Source organism: Lissotriton vulgaris, chromosome 2_1, assembly GCF_964263255.1.
Source record: "Lissotriton vulgaris chromosome 2_1, aLisVul1.2, whole genome shotgun sequence".
In the NCBI taxonomy this organism is placed as follows: Eukaryota; Metazoa; Chordata; class Amphibia; order Caudata; family Salamandridae; genus Lissotriton; species Lissotriton vulgaris.
In genome coordinates, this window is record NC_141687.1 from 203,104,473 (window position 1) to 203,127,227 (window position 22,755).

The following is a 22,755-nucleotide window of genomic DNA, read 5'->3' on the forward strand; positions in this document are numbered from 1 at the left end:
GAATGGCAATTTACAGTAAAAAACAACATTTCGAAAGCGAAGTAACAACAAACATGAAAAGTGTCTCTGTAGTGATATTATGAAATAATTGTTTTATTATACTGAAAAACCTTGCAGCTGAGGTGGCGCTGATGAAGACTGAAGAGTAATAAAACGGACAACCCCGAGTACAGACTGATAAAGCAAGGATAAATATGGGGGATGTCTGTAGCAGGAGGAACATAACCAGGCTGGATGAGCCTCGTCCTTCTGATCCGCCATCACATTCGTACAATGTTTTTGTCTATCTTTCAATGTTTTGAAGTGGAATGCATGGCCTGCTGTCGCACATCTCCAGAAGAGTTTCTCATCAGCTGAAGGCAAGAAGCTACCTGGGATCAGAAACTACAGGAGTCGATCGGCTGGCAATGCTCTAACCCTCAGGGGTTCTGGTGATCAATCATTACAGTTATGCCTCTGGGTGGCCAAAAGAGAAACCCACTTAGCCTCCCTCTCCCTCCTCCAATCTCAAAACCCACATGCAGGAAACAGATGCCTAACAAATTAAAAACTGAAATGCAGCATGAGTTCCATGCCTCTAGGGGTCCCTAGAACATGAGTAGTAGTGTAAAGGAGCCACGCTACAAGTAGGGCATGATATACCTGCATATGCGCCAATCTACATTTAGTTATAAATTGCTCTCAAACCAAGGGTCTGATTTATTTTTTCGAGGAGCATGGAGTTGCAACAGAGTACCCTCACCGCCAAAGTAAACTCGCCCACCTCATTTAGAGTCAGGGGGATCTTAAGTAAGTCAGAAATGGAGGCCACTCTGTCTCCGCCACAGACATACTCTTCGGACGGCCCAACAGGGTAAGGCCCAACGGAGGTTTGGACATTTGTCCTCCCACCCTATTAACAGAAGGCAGACAAAAGTCCAGCTTTTTCCTTTCACACAACGCCATACAAAAAAAGTGCAGTGGAACAACTATTGTTAAGGCATTCTACGGAGGGGTCAGCTCTACCTTCAAATAGCCGCTTGTCATCGAAAAACATGCCCAGTCATGCCACCTGCACTTCTCCCAAAAAGCCTGTGGAAGACATTGAGGCATGCCTGTTCAAAATTACCACCATAACCGTGGATCGGGCATTTGCATCAACAGACTCCATGTTGCACTTTCAGATGTGTTTCCAGACATAAAAAACTTAGTATAAAGAAGAGGAAGTTGTCATTTTAAGCACCAATAATCCCTCTTAGATTCATTCAGGGCATCAGAATTAGATGTGAAGCGTGTCTTCATCTAGGCAAATTTCTGGGCCATAAGGATGTGATGTAACAGAGGTTTATCATAAAAACAGGTACAGATATTCTTTTTGCCTCTTTAATAATGTCAGCACAGAAATCTTCTCATAGGTCAGCATCATATATGGCACTACAGGCACACACACTGGCATCTTTGTGGGCAAAAGCTTCTTTTGAGATAGCCCCAACTTCACAGCTTTTGAAGATGCAGAGTTGGGTGGCATCGAGGTCGCATCCAACAGAATCAACAAACCTGTAGCCTCAGCCCCAGCACATGAAAGTGGCTGAGAGGGTATCAGACCCATCCTGAAAACATTCAACAAGGACAAATTATAGTCCTTGACCTGGGAAGGGTCAGAGAATGGAGACACAAATGCAACTACATCTTTTGAAAACCGGAAACTGCTTAGGGAACAAGGAAGAGACCGGCATTAGGAAAAGATGTCTGAATGGTCCAAGGAGTGAGACCATTTCCTTGATGAAGAAAAGGACTTCTTTTGTGGGGTTTTTGTGCTTCTTACAAAAGGATTACTTGGACGATCACACTTCCTCAAGTGATTTACCTGAAGGGGAAGTTAAGAACGGCTTGGCAGTATCCATTTCAGCTCTTGCCAAAACGAATTTGGCTTGCCTCTGGCTGATGGCCTTCGTGTGCATGGAGGAGCACCGGTCACAGGCTGAGGGGTCATGGACGCATTCTAAACACCACAACTGATGTCGCTTGAATCCGATACAGACATCTACTTGTGACATCATCAAAGGGAGTTCAATCCAGAGACCTAAGGTGGTGACATTGGACATAGCTGCTGCTGGACTTGCTGAGAAATGTTGTTTGTAAAACACCGAAAAGAGCAACGGGTCTAATGCAAGCTAGCATGCCCGATATCGCCTTGTGTAGCTGATGATGTCAATCTGGGGTGAAGGTGTAAAGTGGCACCTCCGAATGGTGCTGCAGGTCTATTACTTGGGGGCAAACCTTTCCTGATCCAGTCTGGCACCTGGAGGAATGTCTTAATGTTAGGAATCTAAGGGAAGAATTAGGCATCATAAAGACCAGTACACAGCACTGAAAGACCAACAAGTTAAAGCAGTGAGCACCATTAGGTTAACTTACATGGTATATTCTATCATTCAAACAATGAACCTTTTTTTTAATCCATAAACATACACACCTATTTCACAATTAAAAACTGCTTTAATCATTCTGTACCATTTAGAAATAAATGTGAGCAGACATTTCTATGGAAAAAAAAACACTAAAATAGGTTGTACATAGCACTTCATATTCCCACACACAATAAAAAAAGTATAACTTCTCCATCAGTATTACCGTTTTGAAATGATCCCAAACATTCCCCATTTAAGTTAATTTTGCTTATCAAAGAAAACATCTTCAACGGGCGTACAGATCTTTAGCACCATAGATTCATGTTCTTCTTTTAACACACCAACCTTGAGCTACGTAATGATTACATCAATAGATTCTTCAAACCATTCTATTTATGGTTTATGGACCAAACCATTAGTACTCCAAGGAAACATCAGGAAGCATGAAAGTCCTCACATTCAGCTTGCACAATACAACAGATTTATTCTTTGTCCTAACGCATGATAATCAATCTTGCTCCCACAGCTGTTAAGGAATGGAATGAAAGGTAGACAGAGAACCATGAACTCCATTCTTTGCTTTTTAAGGTATGGGACCGTGCACTTGCAAATAATCCAACATAAAAATTATCTCCATGTGGATGCCGAGCAATAAAAAATGGTTTACGAGAATGCCACTCTATTTCACATCACCCATACCCAACTTTAGAGCGCTAAACTGACTACATTATTATTAAGGGGAAATGTTGGAAGAGGCTGATGCAGTCATCAGGTCGACTCGGACAGAACAAAGATAAGAGTTGCTTCCTCCATGTGCATTCTTTTTAGTAGCAAAATTGAAACATGTTTAGTAAATACTTCCCAACAAAGTTGATGTATGCATTCAATCATCAGGGGTTGAGAATAACAAGGAAGACAGGCTAGTCCAGAATTAGGCTTACAACAAAGCAGTACTGTGAAAACCATACCAAATAATAACCTAAAACACACAACAGCTGACTTCTGGGTCATTGGCTCATACTCGGTCTTCTTTTCTTTTCATTTGGTTCTGGAGGGGGACTGGAAAACATTCACGCAGATGAAAGACCTACTCTACTCTGCCAAAGAACTGTTTCCCTACCTCATTTGATAGACAATCCATAAATAAAAAGGTAAGGTTAGAAGCTTTTTTTGTTTTTTAAAACAATGACACGAAATGAGTTGGCCTGTTTTTTCAAAAAGTATTTTACATTTTTGCACTGACTAGAATAGATGTAAGAGGTCACGTCAATTGCATGTCAAAAAAGTGGAATAAAACTTCAGTCTTCTGGTTCTATAGATGATAAAAATCACTAAAGACCACCTCTTCTTTGCCCCCTTTCCTTGAATGGGTCCCTTTCTTCAACACACCCTTTCAGAGTTTCAAGTGAAGTTCTGCTGCCTCATTTAGAGTCAACTACACCGTACCATCTCCACCACTGACATACACCTACGACAGCCCGAAAGAGTAAGAGTCATCAAAGGTTTGACCATTGGATCGGCTGCCTGATTTAGAGTGGGCAGTCAAGAGGCCCGTTTACAATGTCTGTCACCCCCAGGTAAGGGCCCATGAAAACTTTGAAATTACCTTCACGCCATGGCAGAAGTCTCCCATGGTGAGCAGGTTATTGCGTTTTATATTTTCAAAAAGAAAATCCCACTTTAGGATTTTGAAAAAAAAATAATATTGAATGTTTGCTGAACAGCTCTGTCATGTTGACAGAGCCGGCTGTCAAACGTTCAATGCATTGACAGGAACCGCTGTTCCGGTCAATGCAAGAGATGTGCATTGGGTATCTCTAAATTTGGTGGGCAGGTATTCAGTCAAGGTGATGGAGTAAATTCGTCCATCGCTCTGAGAGTACATCCCATCCACAAAAACTTTAAATCAGACCCATAGACACTGCAAGAAAGGGGTGCCTTCTGCACTACAACAATCTATTTTAGAACTGACCAACACAAAGGATTTGCAATTTTAATATCTAATGTCCTTCTCCATGTAATAGAATAATTTATTTAACATATTAGGTATATTGTCTAGGGTGTCTTTAAATAAATGCTCCGAAGCTATGCGGAACAATTCAGGGTGGCATCAGGTCATTGGGACCCATGTTTTCCACTCATGGGTTTTCCTATGGTATTTTAGGCCAGTGGTGGAATGAAAGTGAATCAATACTACAGCTCACAAACATAAGGATAACTAAACGAACAGGACTGGAAACAACAAAAGTGACGAATATGGTAACCCTAAACACTACATAAAAATAAAGGTGGCAGTTCTCTGCACTCTTTCATCATGGCCAAAATAGGGGTGCCTAAAACTACCCACATTTAATTTGACACGCGAAAATTACCCATCAGTATTTACCTAGTCTATACTAAGGACTAGTTTGGAAAGAATTGGAATAATATTGTACAATCAAAAGAAAAATAAATGCACAAAGGCTGTTCCAAGCAGTGCTGATATAAATTGGGCAAGTATTTCTTTTGCTATTTTTAAGAGGCATCAATTGTAAAACCTAGGGCAGCAAGGACATTTTAACGCAAAAAAATTTACAATGTTGCAAGGGGATCCATAGAGAAAACAGGACTGCTTTGGGGCAGGGGAAAAAGACATAGGACTACCCAAAATGTAGTGAAGTGGAGTCGAGCTTCAGAGCCCATGTGACAAAAATGATGAGCACATGACTTGTGCTAAAATGAGATGTGAAAAAAAATCTTCAGAAATATTCAAGTTGACCTTTAAATAAAGGTGATCTTAGATTGGTCCGAGCCAGGGTACACCTGGGGTTCATTTTTAATTTCTCAGCATGGTGTAATTAGCTTCCGTTTCTGAATACACTTCCAGATCCAGCCAGGGGTGACTTGTTTGGCACTTGGGTTATCATCTATGCTACCCATCACATGCGTTGCAGTTGATGCATCGAAGTCTGCCACTATGTCTCCATCAAAAGCAACAAAGTAGCGTCGGAGTTTGTTGTAATCCTCCAGAGAAGGCGGAAGGTAGAGCTTCACACCTGTAAATATGTCCAGCAGAGTCTGTGGAGGAAGAACAAGGACCATGAGGGGGTGGAGATAGAAATATTGTACATAACACCAATATGTCGACGGAGTAGTACTACATAGACCAGACACGTACGAAAGAATTCATGATCGGCAGAAAATTGACATTTCTTTTCAAAATACATTTGAAAGATTCTAAATGTACTTACCTAGCACAAGTTCTGCTTCTGGTGGATACTTTATTCGTCCTGTACATGTCAACTATTTAAATCCTCACATTCTTCTTAACCTCACTGCACCCTTTCTGCCCAACATTCAAAGGCGCTGGATTCTGACAACTTTAATTTGGAGAACTTTGTCATGGCTGATTTTCAGCACAGCGAGTGCTACATATGCTAGATCTGGTCTTTCGAGGGCCACAATATCTGATACAGTAAATTATTAATTCTGGCTGTTCGAAGCCGGTCCACATTCTTCCAGGAGTCCTCACAATATTTATCAACAGAGGCAGGCTTGGTTACCACACAGACATTTCCATCTTTCTTTTAGTGTTGCCTTCATAGTCATGCGACCCCGTCAGCTTTCTCGGTGACCCTGCTGGAGCTACGATCAATGAATGCCGTCTGAAATTACTACAAAGCTTTCTCCCAATTTTATTCCACGCGCACCTCCTCTGGGAAAACCATCCCTTTTACCACGAGAAGTTCAACATCTTAATGGAATTGTATATACAGAAATGATTGGACTAGGATAATGTACACAAGTAAACAGAGATAGCAGATCCCATTCCCACCTACCAACACATCTGCCTTCCTTAAACCGTATATTTACAGTCAGACATCTAGATTGCGACGCTGCAACTCTCAGAATGACTACTTTGGGGGGCGCACACACGAGCTATAACAGAAATAACACTAAAAAACACAGCTGTTCAAATTTCACGGTCAATAGGAGAGGCAGCAAGGTACAAATTGAGCATCTGTTTTCCTCCATCAAGTCAGGCAGGGCAATCCATGCCGACTTTTGTAGCGTTCACAAGTGTAAACATTGGAACAAACTTCCACTTGACCTAGGCATGGAACCCTCTGAAACCAGATTCAGATTGAAACTCAAAACTCATCTTTTTCCACGCGAATAAAAGCCTCGAGGTTTCTTTGACCTAGGCCTTTCACTTCTGGTCTTATGTCTCCTGGGAGTAGCAGTAATTTTAGCGCGGGGACACACTGTCTTGAGTGTAACCAAGCGCTTTAAAAATGGTTTTATTATTATTAAGTGACATTTCACTTATTATGTGAGCGAGAAATGTAAAGTAAGAAACGATGCAGCTGTGGCCTGAAAGGTTAGCTGGGAGGACTCACAAACTTCACCATAAATGGCCCATACAAAAAAGAAATCCACTGACAAAGGTTCCGCCTCACCCAGAACAGTGATATTACTTGTACTTATGGGATTCAGAGCCAAACTCACTACAATTTGTGGAGGTGTTCCCCAAAACAGGGCCTATTGCTCTAGTTCGCCAAGAAAGGATAACATTGAGGATTCCATTCTCCAGAACATGACAGAGTCTTAGCAATGTAGGAGCAAATGCATGGTATTTGTAGAGGTGAACTTGCCCTTGTAACGGCAAAAGCGGATGACTCCAGCACTGGGTGCCAGTTCGAGGTACTCCCCACCTCCCCAAGTTATTTATTAAGGGAATTTGTGAAGAACAAACCTCATCTCAAAGGGCTGCAAAGCACTGCATGTAGGCAAGGGGGTGGGGTACATATGATGGGGGCATCTGGCATTTGGAAACTGAGGCAATAGATCTATTTGAGACTGAGACAATTGGGGGGGCGGCGGGGAGTGAATCCAAGAGGTATATCTCAGGGTTGTTGAAAATTGTTTTTGAAAGATGGTACTATCAATAGGCTGGCGCGTAGAGTCAAGTGTTGACAGAAGGAGTGGTTTCAGTTTTCCTCCTGATTCATTAACGGACGGTTGAAAGGAGAGAGGCGGTGTTTTAGAGTCTAAGAGTGTGCTTAAGTATTTTTTCCTCACTGCAGGAGGAAGGGAAGAGATTAAAGTTTTGGACAAGGTTTCCCCCTTCCCTATGAGGGATCAACCACCTGAGATGGCATTGTTATTGGGCAGGTGGGATTGTCTTTTGGTGAAACATGGATTTGTAAATTAGGCAACAGAACGTAAAATATACAAGGGAACCGGGTATGTCCATAACAGTTGGGATGATGGGGGGCAAGGGGGGAGTCATAATTTGTTGTCCTCATTATCCATTTCACACGTCAAGTGTTTTGTCATGGAAAACCCTACCTCTCTCTGCAAATCATTGCTGCTATAATGCTGCTTCAATTACCACTGCAGAAACCCAACTGCTCTTTTGTGTGTGATGTACAACATTTGTGTTAAATACTTGAAACCTATTCAACATTTAAGCTTAAAGAAACAGGCACTCAATCTGACTCTTATTCATATTGAACATCTCTTCAGTTCTTTTTACGCATGTCAGTAAGAATAAGTTGTTACTGGGGGTTTGAGTGATAATCTGGGCACCAACATCCCTATCTTCCTTGAACTAATCAGCCTAAAACCTTGCAAACCGAAACAGGTTTGACCTAGGTGCCGAGTGGTCTTGAGGGGTGAAAGCTAAAATCTTTCAACAACTCCCATGGTATGTATTACACCAAGTGAGGTAAATGTCTTTGACTCTTGGAGTTTTGTACCTATTCTACAAAGGGGCTCAAGAAACTTCTCCAGTTTTTAGCAAACCAGGTCACCTCGTTTTGATTGAGGAAAGTAAACGGCCCAAAGTAAGAGAGGCATGACAATGTCTAAAAGACCAGCCAATTCTTTGGAATCCACCACCATGAGGCCACCCTGGTGAATCCACTGAAATTGAGTGATCGCATTTATTGAAATCATTGGACGTCCCTTCCTACCCTATGCCATATTCTTGTCCCGAAGGTCCCAGTATGTCGTACGTTTGCCCACCCCCCTAAGTTTATCTAGTTTCTTAAACTTACTGACTTGGCAAAGCCAGTCATCCACTTTAGGAGGGGGTGGAAAAATCCAATTTACGCGAGGTGTGCAGAAATTCAATCAAAACGAGGTGACCTGGTTTGCTAAAAACTATAAAGATCGCACAAATGAGGAAAAAAAAATAAGAATTAACGTCTCCACCAAATTGACAGACTGGGGGCATGGGGGATAAAATACATGTATTTATATTCCTAGACCCCCTTCCTCCAAAATCCCAACCGAGGGAACTACTGAACATCCTGATGATTTGACCTGGCTGGGTGGCTTCTGAAGTGTTAACTGTTCATTCAACATTCCTTGAAAGGCACATTTAGCACCTCAGGTGTAAAAACTGTCATTTAGAACATCGGTGTTTAACGTTCATCCAATAGGGTCAGATCCTTCTAGATATCCATTAAATACCAATAATATATTTGACATAAAACGAATTTAAGTAGAAATCACTTACAGAGAGGCTCGCCTGAGAATGTCACATGGATCAGTCCTCATGGACCATAAGCACAAGTTACTACTTGTGTAACGATATATCTGTAAGAGACATAAGTTAGTGATAGATTCCTTTCCTTAGAATATCCCCAGGCGTCAGACTGGATCCGGAAATATTTGCTTAGCAGTACCCTTGCGCGTCGGTAGGCATCGTCTGCGGCACCGTGTCCGTCGTCGGCGCCGTGATGACGTCGTCGGAGTACTTAGACGCCGCCTCCGCGTGCTGACGTCAGTTCTTAGACACAGCTTTTCCGCGCCAGAAACGCAGAGCTATGCTAAAAACCAACACTGGTGCCTTGAAACTAGGGCCCTGAAAGGGGATGACCTTAACCCTAGATATCGGTTCGCAGAACGGGGAGGATGGGTGAGTCGGTAAGGAATCTATCACTAACTAATCTCTCTTACAGATATATAGTTACACAAGTAGTAACTCGTGCATCTGATAGAGACCCGTTAGTGATAGATTCCTTACCTTAAAATAGATACCCCAGCAATAACCAACCCCGGTGGTGGGTCTGCGAACCAATAATCACTCCAGAAAGTCCTGGAAGACGGAACGGCCAAAGAAGCCATCCCTCCGGACTTGGCAGTCCAGGCAATAATGTCTTGCAAACGTGTGCAGCGAGGCCCACGTAGCTGCCTGGCAAATGTCCTGCAAGGGCACTCCTCGGCCCAAGGCAGTAGTAGTAGCCGTGGCTCGAGTGGAATGAGCCCTCAGCCCAACAGGGGGTTCCTTCTTAGCCAAGGAGTAGCACGCCTGGATACACAATATGATCCACCGCGAGATGGTCCGTTTGTGCACCGCTTTTCCCTTCTTAGCGCCCACGTAACCAACAAAGAGTTGGTCATCCACCCGGAACTGGCGTATGCGATCCAGATGGAAAGAGAGCGCACGTTTTGGGCCAAGACGGTGGAGCCTCTCTATCTCTCTTGAGGGATGCGGAGGCGGAGAGAAGGTGGGCAAGGGGATGGATTGCCCGATGTGGAAGGCTGTGACTACCTTGGGCAGGAAAGAGGGCCTTGTCCAGGTGGACCGAAAGGAAAGGAGGTTGACAGGATAGAGCCTGGAGCTCACTCACTCTCCTGGCAGAGGTGATGGCTACCAGGAAGGCAGTCTTCAAAGTAAGAAGGCGGAGAGGACAGTTGTGAAGTGGCTCGAAGGGAGCGCACATCAGAAAAGTAAGAACCAAGGTCAAGTCCCACTGAGGCATCACAAAGGGAACCGGAGGGTCCGTATGTGTGATGCCCTTCAAGAATCGATTAACAATAGGGGACTTGAACAAAGAAGGTTGATCAGGCAGCCTCAAAAAGGCTGAAAGAGCAGAAAGGTAGCCCTTAATAGTGCCCAGAGCAGAGCCCTGCTGGGCAAGAGACAGAAGGAAGAGAAGAACCTCAGAAAGAGGATCCACAGCCTTTGCTGTGCGCCATGCCACAAATCTGTTCCACCTGCAGGCGTATACAGACTTTGTGGAGGGACGCCTGGCTGCCAGAATGATGTTACAGAGTTCAGGAGGCAAGTCAAATGGCCTTAACTGTCGCCGCTCATCTCCAAGCATGGCGGTGGAGACTGGACAGGTTCGGGTGGAGAACCGCCCCCTGCTGCTGCTACAGAAGGTCCTCCTGAAGAGGCAGACGAACCGGGGGATCGACTGACATACTGAGTAGCTCGGGATACCAGTACCTTCGTGCCCAGTCCGGAGCCACAAGGATGACTTGTGCCCGGTCGCGCCTGATCTTCTTCAGCACTCTGGGCAGAAGTGGTATAGGCGGAAAGGCGTACAACAGACCGCAACTCCACCTGCGACGAAAAGGGTCTCCGAGCGAGTGCTGCCTTGGAAATTCTAACACGCAGAACTGATGACATTTCGCGTTCTCTTCGGTGGCGAATAGATCTAACCAAGGCTCTCCCCACTGCAAAAAGAGACCTTGCGCCACATCCGAGTTCAGACGCCATTCGTGATCCATCATGCACCGGCGGCTGAGTTCGTCCGCCCTGGCGTTCAGAGAACCTGCCAGGTGTTGAACCACCAGGGTCACGCCCTGATGTTCCAGCCATTGCCAGAGGCGGAGAGCCTCCTGGCAGAGGGTCCACGACCCCACCCCGCCCTGTTTGTTGCAGTACCACATGGCGGTGGTGTTGTCCGTGAATACCTGCACTACACTCCCCTGGACAGAGGGGAGGAATGCCTTCAGTGCTAGACGAATCGCCCGCAGCTCCAAAAGGTTGATATGGAGCCGGGACTCTGCCGGAGACCAGATGCCTCTGATCTCCGCCTCTCCCATGTGGCCTCCCCAGCCCTGGAGGGATGCGTCCGTCACAACTAAATGCTCCGGTTGGGGAAGGGAGAGGGATCTGCCGCTGACCCAATCGCGGTCCGTGAGCCACCACTTCAGCTGTCTCGCAGTGCCCTCCGAGATCAGGACGTGGTCGGACAGGTTGCCCTGATGCTGGGCCCACTGAAACTTCAGGTCCCACTGCAGAGCCCGCATCCGCCAACGGGCGTGATGCACCAGAAGGATGCAGGAAGCCATCAGCCCCAGAAGCCGCAGCGTCAACCTGACCGAAACTCGGGATAAAGGCTGAAAGATTGGAATCAGAGCCTGTATATCCCGAACCCGCTGTTCAGGTGGGTAAACCCGAAACTGCGCCGAGTCGAGAACCGCTCCGATGAAAAGGAACTTCTGAGAGGGGCACAGGTGCGACTTCGGCACATTGATGGAGAACCCCAGCTGGTGCAAGAGGTCTGCCGTCATCTGGAAGTGGCTGACGACTGTCTGGGGCGAGCCCGCCTTCAACAACCAGTCATCTAGGTAGGGGAAGACGATGAGCTGCAACCACCGCCATCACTTTCGTGAACACCCGTGGGGCGCTGGTAAGGCCGAAGGGGAGCACGGTAAACTGAAAGTGCTCATGGCCTACAGTGAACCGCAGGAAGCGCCTGTGGGCCGGCAGGACGGGGATGTGGAAATAGGCGTCCTGCAAGTCCAACGCCACTATCCAGTCTCCTGGGTCCAGGGCAGCTAAGACCTGAGCCAGAGTCAGCATTTTGAACTTCTCCTTCCGGAGGAAGCCGTTGACGTTCCGTAGGTCCAAGATAGGGCGTAGGCCCCCTTTGCCCTTCTTGGGTACCAGAAAGTAGTGGGAGTAGCAACCACGTCCTACTTCTGGCCCAGGAACGCGCTCGATGACCCCTTTGGCCATGAGGGCGGTAACTTCCTCCTGCAGAAGCTGCAAATGATCCCCCGATACGCGGTGGTGTTGCGGTGGCATGGCTTGAGGAGTCGTCTCGAAGGGGAGGGAGTAGCCCCTTCGGACGATCTGCAGGACCCACCTGTCCGAAGTGACAGTGCGCCAGTGAGAGTGGTGATGGCGAACCCTGCCCCCGACTGGCGTCACATGGGCCGAAAAGCACGGACTAGGAGGGTTTAGAGGCGGATGCTGCGGGGGAGGGTGTGGACTGGCCTCGCCGTTGTCCCCGACCGCCTCCACGGTGATTTCCACGGCCGCCACCGCGCTGGACGTTAGGCTGCAGCGTGCGGCTGGCGGCACGTGTGGGGGCGCCCCTTCCTTGGCCATGAAAGGAGCGAAAGGCAGCCATTTGCTGGCGCTGGGCCGAGAGGCCCAAGGACTTGGCCGTAGCCCTGGAGTCCTTAAAGCGCTCAAGCGCATGGTCTGCCTTGTCGCCAAAAAGGCGATGGCCATTAAACGGCATGTCCATCAGTGTGTTTTGGACATCGGGCGAAAAGTTGGCGGACCTCAACCAGGCGTGGCATCTAATCGCCACCGTCGTTGCCATCGCTCTACCTAGTGAGTCGGTGGTATCCAGCCCACACCGGATAGAATATTTGGCTGCATCCCGGCCCTCCACAAGGGCTTGGCCGAGTATGGCCCGTACCTCCAACGGACACTCTGGCAGCAGTTCCGCAACGGTATCCCACAGAGAGTGGGTGTAGCGGCCCAAGAGGCATGCGGTGTTGGAAGACTGCAGTCCCAGACTAAGGGAGGAGAAGACCTTTTTACCGTACTGCTCGTACCTCTTGGATTCCCTGTCCGGCGGAGCCGACGGGAATGCGGTCTGGGCAGTGGATGTGGGGTGGGTGGACAGGAAAACTGGGTCGCCCGGGGCCGGGCGGTGGCGTCTGGCCACGTTCCTATCTACGGGCGAACCCGTAGCGGGCCTGGACCAAGTGCCCAAAAGAACGTCGGTCAAGGCCTCATTAAACGGCAGCAGAGGCTCTGTGGGGCATGACTGCGGTTTAAGGACCTCAGTGAGGAGGTTAGTCCTCACGGCCGTGACGGGGATCTCAAGGCCCAAGGCCTTGGCAGCCCTCATCAACACCACACTGTAGGTTGCCCCCTCCTCCGAAGCCACGGTAGAAGGTGAGACAAAACCAGTGTCTGGTGAGGTGTCCAGACCACTGGCATGCCCAAGTCCACCTTGTCCAGTCCTCTTGAGACTGACACTCTCGGGTCAGAGGGTCCTCAGACCCCTCCAACACTCCTTGTCACCCATCCCCTGATACTCAGGGTCGTCAAACGAAGAGGCCGGTTCATAGAAGTTAAACTCCCCAAGCGGCGTCGAAAGCGGCGCCGTTCCGATGCCGGAACCGGAGCAAGGGAGGCATCGGAGACGGCGCCGCCCGAGGACGGCGCCGGAGGTGACACCTGACGGACCGACGCCGGGGGGGTCGTAAGGTCCACCGGCGACGACCTGGATCCCGAAGCGGGTCAAGTGGAGTCCCGCGGCGCAGGGCCCGAAGGCGGCGGCATCGGGACCGTGGGACCCTGCGGCGCCGGCGGCGTCAGGGCCGAAGCACTCGACGGCATCGGGCCGAAGCCCCCGGAACCCGTCGGGGAAGAGAGGTTCCTCATGGCCATGAGGAAGCCCTCGATCTCCCCCAGCGTCGCGTCCTGCCCAGGTACCGGAGGGTGTGGAGCAGGCCGCGACGCCCGCGACTCCGGCGGAGCCGCGTGGGCGGTTTCACCCGAACCCCCGGCCGCATCGCGCGAGCGTCGGGGGGGGGTGGGGGGGTGGAGTCAGAAGAGCCATGACGCCTCTTCGACTTCTTGTGTTTCTAACCTGACGACGACTTCGACCCGGAGGAGTGGTGCCGACTCCCGGAGCTGTGGTGGCTCCGACCCCGCGACCTGTCCCTCGACCTTCCGTGGGACCGGGACCAGGACCTCTCGCTGCACGGGCCGACTGCCGTTGTTCGAGCCGCCTGCGGGACCGCTCCCGCCTGGCCTTCAAAGACAGGGCCCGGCAGTCGGTGCAGGTCTTGTCGTCGGAGTCGAGGCCGAGACAGAGTAGACACCGACGGTGAGGATCCGTGACCGACATAGTGCGGTCGCAATCCTCGCAGTGCTTAAACCCAGGCATCCCTATGGCACCGATCGGAGTCGTTCGCTTCGAAAAGATGATCAAAAAGATCCCAAAAGTTAGTCAAAAAGGGACTAGAAGTACTGCTTTTTCCAGATCTGCGCTTGCGGGCGCGGAAAAAAGAAGAACTGACGTCAGCACGCGGAGGCGGCGTCTAAGTACTCCGACGACGTCATCACGGCGCCCAAAACGTCGACGACGGCCACGGAGTCGCAGACGACGCCTTCCGACGCGCAAGGGTACTGCTACGCAAACATTTCCGGATCCAGTCTGACGTCTGGGGATTTTCTAAGGTAAGGAATCTATCACTAACGTGTCTCTTTCAGATCCTTCTTTCTCAGCTCTTATGTGCCAACATGTAGACTTCCATTCTGAACAACAGCCAACTAGTTTTCTCCAAAGACTGCCCTAATGCAACTGGCATACACAAAGTATTTGCGTTCAAGATTATACAATCTGCGCTATTCTCAGCACGTACGGAATGAAAACTCAAAATACAAGTTTGGCACATGGACACTTTTTAATAGGTGAGGATGACTCCACATTAAAGAGGGCTTCATGCAGCCTTAGTTCACACAAACACAATTTCGTCTACACTCACTATCAACCATAGTAGCTGCTGCTTGTTCTGCTCTTTGAATGGTTCCTGAATTGCATACTCTGTAACACAAATAAATGCAATGAGAGTTGTCTTAGATACTACACACTTAGGAAGCCAGAGAATACAACTCAAAGTAAACTGCAAGTTGCTGTACATGGAAAAAAGAAGAAAGGTTTCTATTTGGGAACACATAAAAGACAACTGCCAGCACTCCACAAGGCTACTCAACAGAGTCCCTGAGGCAGAAGCTATCCAACTGGATCGGCTTCCACTTTGGGAATGGATTATCAACTTCTTTGAGGAATGGCAACTGCAATTGTGGTCACAAGCCATTCACATACCCAACTGCAAATTGCAATTTAGAGAGCCGGAAATTTCAGGCCATCTCCTTTTGGGATCACAAAACCCATTCTGTGAATCTGAAAGGCTTTTCTGACTCAAATCAACCTGAGTTATGTCCAGCCAAAAATGGAAAAAGCCCAAGAATGGGTTTAGCCAGACTGGAAATTAACAAAACACCACTGAGACATGTTTTGACATATGCTTACACCACCCAGTGTAATAACTAAAGAAGTGTCCTGCCCATAATATTACATAATGTGGCACTAGGAATGCATTGTTTATTTGCAAACACTACCCTTATATGTGTGCTGTCACACTAGATAGACAGCCCTAGCACATTTGCAGAACCCTCTAGAACCAGGCTCAGAGTAAGATAATAGGCTCTTACCTTTGATGACACTGTTGGCACGGTCTTGCTGTGGCCATTACGATGACTGGAGTCAGATATTTTCACCTGTGATAAGCAGATGGGATTAGGATTTTATATGCCAACAAGAAAATCTAATTCTTACTATTTTTTAAAACACTTTTGGTGGTAGTCATGTGCACATATTTTGCCATACTTGTATCTTTTTAGTATCAACCATGTACAACCACTTCTCATAATGCAACAAACATATGGTATGAAGGTGCACTTACAATTATATTAAAAAAACATATCTTACAGAACAACATTCTTATGGGCCAGCGCTCCTCTAAATGATCTACAACAGCTTTTGACTAAAATCCATGACCAACTGCTGTTCCTCTTTGCTAAATGTACAACATTCTCCAGCTAATCCTTGTGTTCCATAACTCAATGAATGTACTATTGAACTATAAACACAACATGAGAAAAGAAAGTGTACACAGTATGGCTCCTGCTGAAGATTCTTCCCCTACTGCCCCTCCAAGCCAGACAGATCATGATCCAGGGGCTTGTTCTTTCCAGGCTGGATTTTGGGAATGCCTTGTATTTGGGAGCCCCCCAGTCCAATCTGAACAAGCTCCAGATCATAAAAAATTGCACGGCACGAACACTACTTCAAATCCCCGCCGACTCTCTGTGAAATCTGTCTTGAAGAGCCTTCACTGGCTCCCGATCAGAGAAAGAATTGAATTTAAGACCCTATTCATAACTCATCGAGCATACTGGAAAACTGGTGCTGCCATCAACCACTCATTAATTACTTCATATAACCCAGATCGTCATCCTCTCTCCTGGTGACTGTACCCAGGATTAAGAGAGCCAGATGTGGAGGTCGGTCGTTCTCATATAACGCGTCAACACTCTGGAACTTCCTTCCTTACCACTTACGTTCAGAGCCCAATCTGCTATCTTTCCGCATGCAACTAAAAACCCTGCTTTTAAAAAAACCTGATTAAATATCCACTACTGCCCCTCCCCGCACAGTCTGCAGTGCTAGGATGCCTCAGGGTAGCTACCGCGCTTTATAAATGGTCTTTTCATTTCATTATGCCCTTGTGGAATAAATATCTGTATGAGGCATTAACCACAAAGAACAAATGAAGTGTGCCCTGAAAATTAATGCAAAGCCTGTGCAGAAATTTGAGAAATGATCAAGTAAATTAAGTATCAAGGGATTAGATGAATCTCTTGCTAATGGAGGCGCAGGGCCTGGAGGTGACACTTACTAGCCTGGCACTCTCCCACAAATTTTACAGACACAGCGGCTTCATAATGCAAGGCACCACTCAATACTGCCCTTAAACAAGAAATCACAACATAAGGCAACCATGAACACTTGACCAGATGATATGTATCCTTGCAGTACTGTGCTACTAGTACGTAACTTCGACATAACTGTTTGAACATTGCTGTACCTTTTCCCTTAATGCTTTTTGAGCAGTAAGTTTTCTAACACTAATATATACAAAAAATAAATAGAATCCAGGGGTTAAAATCTAGAAACACATCCATGTAATACCAAATACCATGAGCTAGCACCTCTCACTGCACAAAAGTTCCTTCCCAGTCTCTGAACAGAATGTCTTATCATCCACACCTCCCTGCCTTACCCAAGTCCTAAAAAAAAGCTATTACACCGAAACTCAAAGACCACATTGACTCTCACAATCTCTTCCATGTGGATCAATGAGGCTTTCATATCGCTGCATAAAGACTGTCGCTACCCAAGAAATCAATGCCCTGAACATCACAAATAAGGGAGACCCCCTGCCTTTGAAGCTCCTGATCGCTTCGCAATCTTTGGCACTGTTAGACTCCAATCTCCAAGTCCTCCCTCATACTCTGTTGGCCCTCATGAATAACCCTCAAACAATTCTCAGTTGGTTCATCTTGATTCTAGACCAGAGATGATGAAGCAACTAGATACTCAGCCATATCACCTACTGTCCCATAAAGATACATTCTTGCTGCAATGACCTTCAATCTACATGTCACTCACAGGAGTTCCACTAGCTGAACAAAACACAACCCTTCACCAGTAATAAGATGCCGCATAATTATATGAAGGTGCTGTTGGCCACCTGCATTCACCTCGTAATATACTACATAGACCTCATCCAGCCATGGATGACTGCTGTACAGCTCAGGCTTATCCCTATCAAAATTGAGCTCATTGTCATCACCATGATCCTCCAGCCTTCCACTGGTATCATCAATCTACAACAAATCTCCACAACCCTCTTTACCAATGCTGAATTGTAGATAGCTGTTCCTTGTAGGTCAGGTGAAGCCCTTTCTCATACTAGCTCTCCTATTTCATACGTCGATAAGGGCAGCACCCTCCTCCCTAGCTTCCAATGTCTACCCTGTCAAAAGGTTTCCTGATATATTGTGACTTGGCTAATTATAGATTCAATAGAAATTTCAACAGTGGTTCTTTCGGGTAAACATAAATTGCTTTAAATCATCTTACTTACTTCAACAGTGATAAAAGCATAACTTCATTACTTATTATGCTACTTGAATTGACATTGTAGTGCAAAAACCAAACAAGAAAGGGTCAGGATTATTTTAATTATTCAATTATTTTTCATTTTTTTACTAAATTTCAAACTGACACCTCGAATATATGCAATAAAAACTTATTACAAAACACAAGATACGGCGCAATAGGTTCAAATCACTGTGAAGGTGACATAATGTGACAATATTGGGACAATGTGATAAACAAGTGATGTTATATTTACATGTGAATAAGAAAAGTATTAAGGAAAATGGGGAATTACAAAAGGCCGATTCCTATTTAATTGAGACTCAAACACAATATGCTATATTCGCTAATTATTGTTGGGCATGGTAAGCTGGTCCTTCCAATAGTTCAGTCGACGTTTCGACCCTATGGACACCCTATTTGCAGGTCACTAGCGGGTCTTCTTCAGGACGGGGGATTTGAAAGGGATTAAAGCGCCAGTTCTTCACGGAACAGCCCAATATTCTATTCGATGGGGGTGTCCTCTGTAATCTTGGATCTATTAATGATATCCTGTTATCTTAGGCAGGTATCTTCTAAAAGTGGTGGTGTTTCTCTTTATTTACCAAAGTCGTATTCTTTACTTCCATCCATCAGTCAGTATAGACGGTTTTTCAATACCTCCGTGTAAATGGCATGATTGCTGTTTATTTATGTGCCACTCGAATTAGGGGCTCAAGGCTGGGGTGATTTCATTCCTCGATCCGGGATTCTGCTCGGCTAGGCGATCACAAGTGAAGTAAGTAAGATGATTTAAAGCAATTTATGTTTACCCGAAAGAACCACTATTGAAATTTCTATTGTACTGCCCAGGTTCTTAGGGATTCTGGGTTACCCCATAAGAATTACTTTTTTTTTTTTTTAAATTATAGATTCAAGCAAAAAGGAGTATATTGCTTCCTTCCAAAAGCGCCCTGGCTTCCTGTTCATAGTTCAAGTTCAATTTACTGCACCATATTCAAAGCTATCAAAATTAGTAAACAAGACAACCAAGGTGTACATCTCGTCACACCTCTTTACAAGGCTTCTGCTACACTGCCATTCTCTGGAATAACCTCCACCTCCATGTGATAAATGTGCCTTCACTCCACAGTTTCAGAAAAGGAAAAGAGCCTTTTCTACCAAAACTGCCTAATGCTCCCCTAACTAAACCCCATAATATCATAATTGTACTATGAGCTTTTCTAAATGGCTGATCATTGCTTCTTACACTGGCAGCTGGATTAAAATTGTTACTTACCTGTAGGAGCAGTTTTGTTGCTTGAAGACTTTTCTGGATTGACATGCTGAGCATTACTCTACAAACTGGTGGTTGGGACTAGAAGCGCAAACTTCTCTTGTCCCTTTTTAGGTCGAGCTATTCTATAGCTCTGACATATTGTAGGGGAAACAAACTCTTTGACCAAGCGGATTACGTCCAGTTCATGTGGTGCACTGGTGTGAGACGCGCGTGCATAAAACCCATCAGCCTCGCTTCCATTCGTCAAACCCATCAGCCTCGCAGCACCAGACTTCACGTGCACTTCATGTTATCCAGGCGTGTGAGACGCGCATAGCCTCGCACCCATTTGCTCCCAAGGAATCCCTTCTGGTCCCCCCCTCTTCCCTCCCACCTCACAAACCACTATTTTCACACGCATCAGACCCGCCACAGCGAGAGCTTCAGACTTCAAACGAATGCTCTCCCCCGCCCCCTCTGCGCAATGCCAGTTGCCTCTTTTACACCACCAGACATCAAAGGCTGCTGCTCCCCCGCCCCCCCACAGCAATGCCGAGAGCTTGTTTGATTTACTCTTCATGCTTAATGTAAACTTTACTGCAAGATGCAACTCTTTCACGGCCGCATGGCATTACTATTACTGCCGCCCAGCCAATGCTTTTTTCCTACTAGCACCGCCCTCTTTCTATTACCCCCTTCCCCTCCCTGCCCCGGTGATTTACACAAACAAAGCACTTCACAGAAGGAGTCCTAGGGCACTTACATTACCCTGCTAAAGCCAAACACAACTATTTAATTTGCCAAGGAGCACACCATTTGCCCTGGTGAGAGCCTTCAGCCCTATTACTTCATGGGTCAGCTGCATATGTCTTACTGCTTACAGACAGACAGTGGTATCCATTTGCTCTGCATTCCTGGACTGTAACAACATCACAGCTGAGATCACGATTCAGCAACAGCACACAAACAAAAAGATAGTATAAAAACACGTTTGAAAGTGCCCTGAGGCTATTCCCACCCTCTGCCCCCTCACAGCAGTTTAAAAGCTTGCATTTTCTAAATATGGAAAATAAATATGTAATTTAAGTATAATGTATATATTTTTTGGCCCAAAATAGATACGAGTGCATGTTTTTAGCAATTACTCTCCCTTCCTACTCCGTCCTTACTTGCACCCGCCTCCCATTTAGAGGATGCTTACACCCGCCCACTGCCCACGTTTATTTTGCGCCCTTCCACACAAAGACCATTCCCACCCGCTAACTTTTTAGATCAGCAATAGACAGTATCCACTTTTCACCCTATTAACGTGGAAAAAAGGCTGCGCACAAAATGGAAAACATTGCGCAATGATGCCTTTTGTCTGGCACTAATCTCCGTATCCGGCACATTTTGCTTCTTAACTTAGACAATTTCAACTCTGGAGAGCCGCTCAATACGAAAATTCAAACCCCGGGGCCGCAGCAGGTAGTACGGAGGAGCAAAGCTGCAGTGAGTGCATGCGACGGCATTAGCAAGTGTTAGCTGGGAACAGACAACAGGCGCCACTGTGGTTCTCTAAACACCCCTCTCTCTCTCCTTCTACACACATCTCTCTCTATCTCTAAACACTGCTCTCTCTCTCTCTCTCTAAACACTGCTCTCACTCTCTTTCTCTACACACCTCTATCTCTCTCTATCTCTACCCCTCTAAACACCTCTTTTTTTTGTAACATTTTTATTATCACAATCACAGTTGACACAGCTATTTGCCAACAACCCTGAGGCCGGCAGCTTGTTATACAGTTGGAGAGACTAATCAATACACAGCTCTCTCACCTACAACCCAGCGGGCCGGCAGCGATATATAGATCTTACGTCATTCAATCCTATATGTCAACCATCAGTCTTAATATATTGAAATTTACGACACATCATAGATAAACTAACTAAATTTCAACACCCACCCTTCCCCCTCTGCCTTTCCCCAATCTCCACTGCACCAATCCTTGAGTCATGTACTTTTTTTCCATTTAAATTATTTATTGCATTTGCATTATCAAAAGACATAATATTCAAATTCAGGCACACTCGTAACACAGCCTTTGAGCCAAGAACCCGAGACCGGGCAGGCAGCGCACAGAATCAGGAAACTAAACGGACCATGCGACAACCAGGTACCCTGGCGCCCAAAGCGCTCCCCTCTTATCTCCAGTGCGTAGCTACCCTTACCACCTCCCCTAACCACTCATTCCCGCTATTGAAGTTGACGTGGATGTACCCCCGGATTCCGGCGTTTAGCTAGTTGTAAGGGTCACGTCTTGTACCCCTAAAACGAGTCATCTAGTGTAGAAGTGTAAAGGAGGCGGCCTCGGCGCCATGCGCAGTAGGAGACGCCTCCCCCAATCCAGCTGAGTCTTCCGAAGAGATAAGAGATCTTGCTAAGTCCCCGCTGACCTCTCCAGGGGGGTGTGTGATTGTAGCATCGCTGATGTATCTCTGGTATAGACCCCAGAAGTTCTTTGGGCGGCTAGATGGGGGAAGAAACTCGCTGTAGTTCTCTGTCTGTGTACAGCAGTAGAACATGTCGTGCGCCCAGCGTTTGGTAGTTGGTACCCGGCCTCTCATCCAGCAAAGTGCTACCACTCTTCTCGCTATTAGCATCCCCATGTCTACCAACCTAAGGACAGCAGCCGGCAGCTTCCTCAAGTGGCCTAACATCACGAGCGCTGGGTCAAGGGCCAGATCAACCTCCACAATCCTGCTCATCTCCGCGAAAATGGAAACCTAGTATGCCTGCACTCCCGGACACTACCAAGCTATATGAAAGAAGTCCGCCCGCAACGCATGGCACCTGTCACACTCCGCAGTGTTGCCGTTCCGGGGTGTAGCAGACTCTATTGAGATATTTGAAGTGGATCAGTCTATGTTTCCCGTTTAGGGAGATGCGCTTGGTATTTAAGCAACCGTAACGCCACATGTCGTCGTCTATGGAGATCTGCAGGTCTTTTTGAAATGCAAGACGAGCTGAGGTGAACTGCTGCTCCTTCTGTAACATCGCTAGTTTGTATAAATTGGTCAGTAGTTTGCGCTGCGATTCGGTTTTCACTATGTATGAAAGTACAGGTACCTCAGGAGGTTCCGCCAGGTCGTCCCCAAATAGTCCCAAGAGGGCGCTGCGGACACAATGGAACTGGAATCTCAGAAGCAGGGTGGTGTTTGGGCAATCCGTTGCAACCTGTTCCGAGGTTTTTACCTTCTCGTCTTGTAATAGGTCTCCTGCTTGGTTAATGCCCAGCTTATGTAGGGACTGCACTACGCCTGTCTCTGCTATAGGAGAAAGACACTGTGCCCTCTCTAC

General features: G+C 46.7%; 1 protein-coding gene across 2 annotated transcripts in view; it reads right to left on the bottom strand.

Annotated features, from left to right (window-relative positions):
* Nucleotides 1–2,458: 2,458 nt before the first annotated feature.
* LIG3 (DNA ligase 3) overlaps nucleotides 2,459–22,755 on the bottom strand; it is a 254,312-nt gene continuing 234,015 nt past the window's right edge. The window contains exons 20-21 of one of the 2 annotated variants that reach the window (XM_086954719.1): nucleotides 15,646–15,711; nucleotides 2,459–5,447 (exon numbers count right to left, since the gene is read on the bottom strand). In XM_086954719.1, the coding sequence (XP_086810845.1) occupies nucleotides 5,214–5,447; nucleotides 15,646–15,711 (300 nt within the window). In that variant the 3' untranslated portion in view covers nucleotides 2,459–5,213. Of the gene's footprint in view, nucleotides 5,448–14,815; nucleotides 14,975–15,645; nucleotides 15,712–22,755 lie in introns of those variants that run through there. The other variant, XM_086954721.1, reaches the window with a different exon arrangement.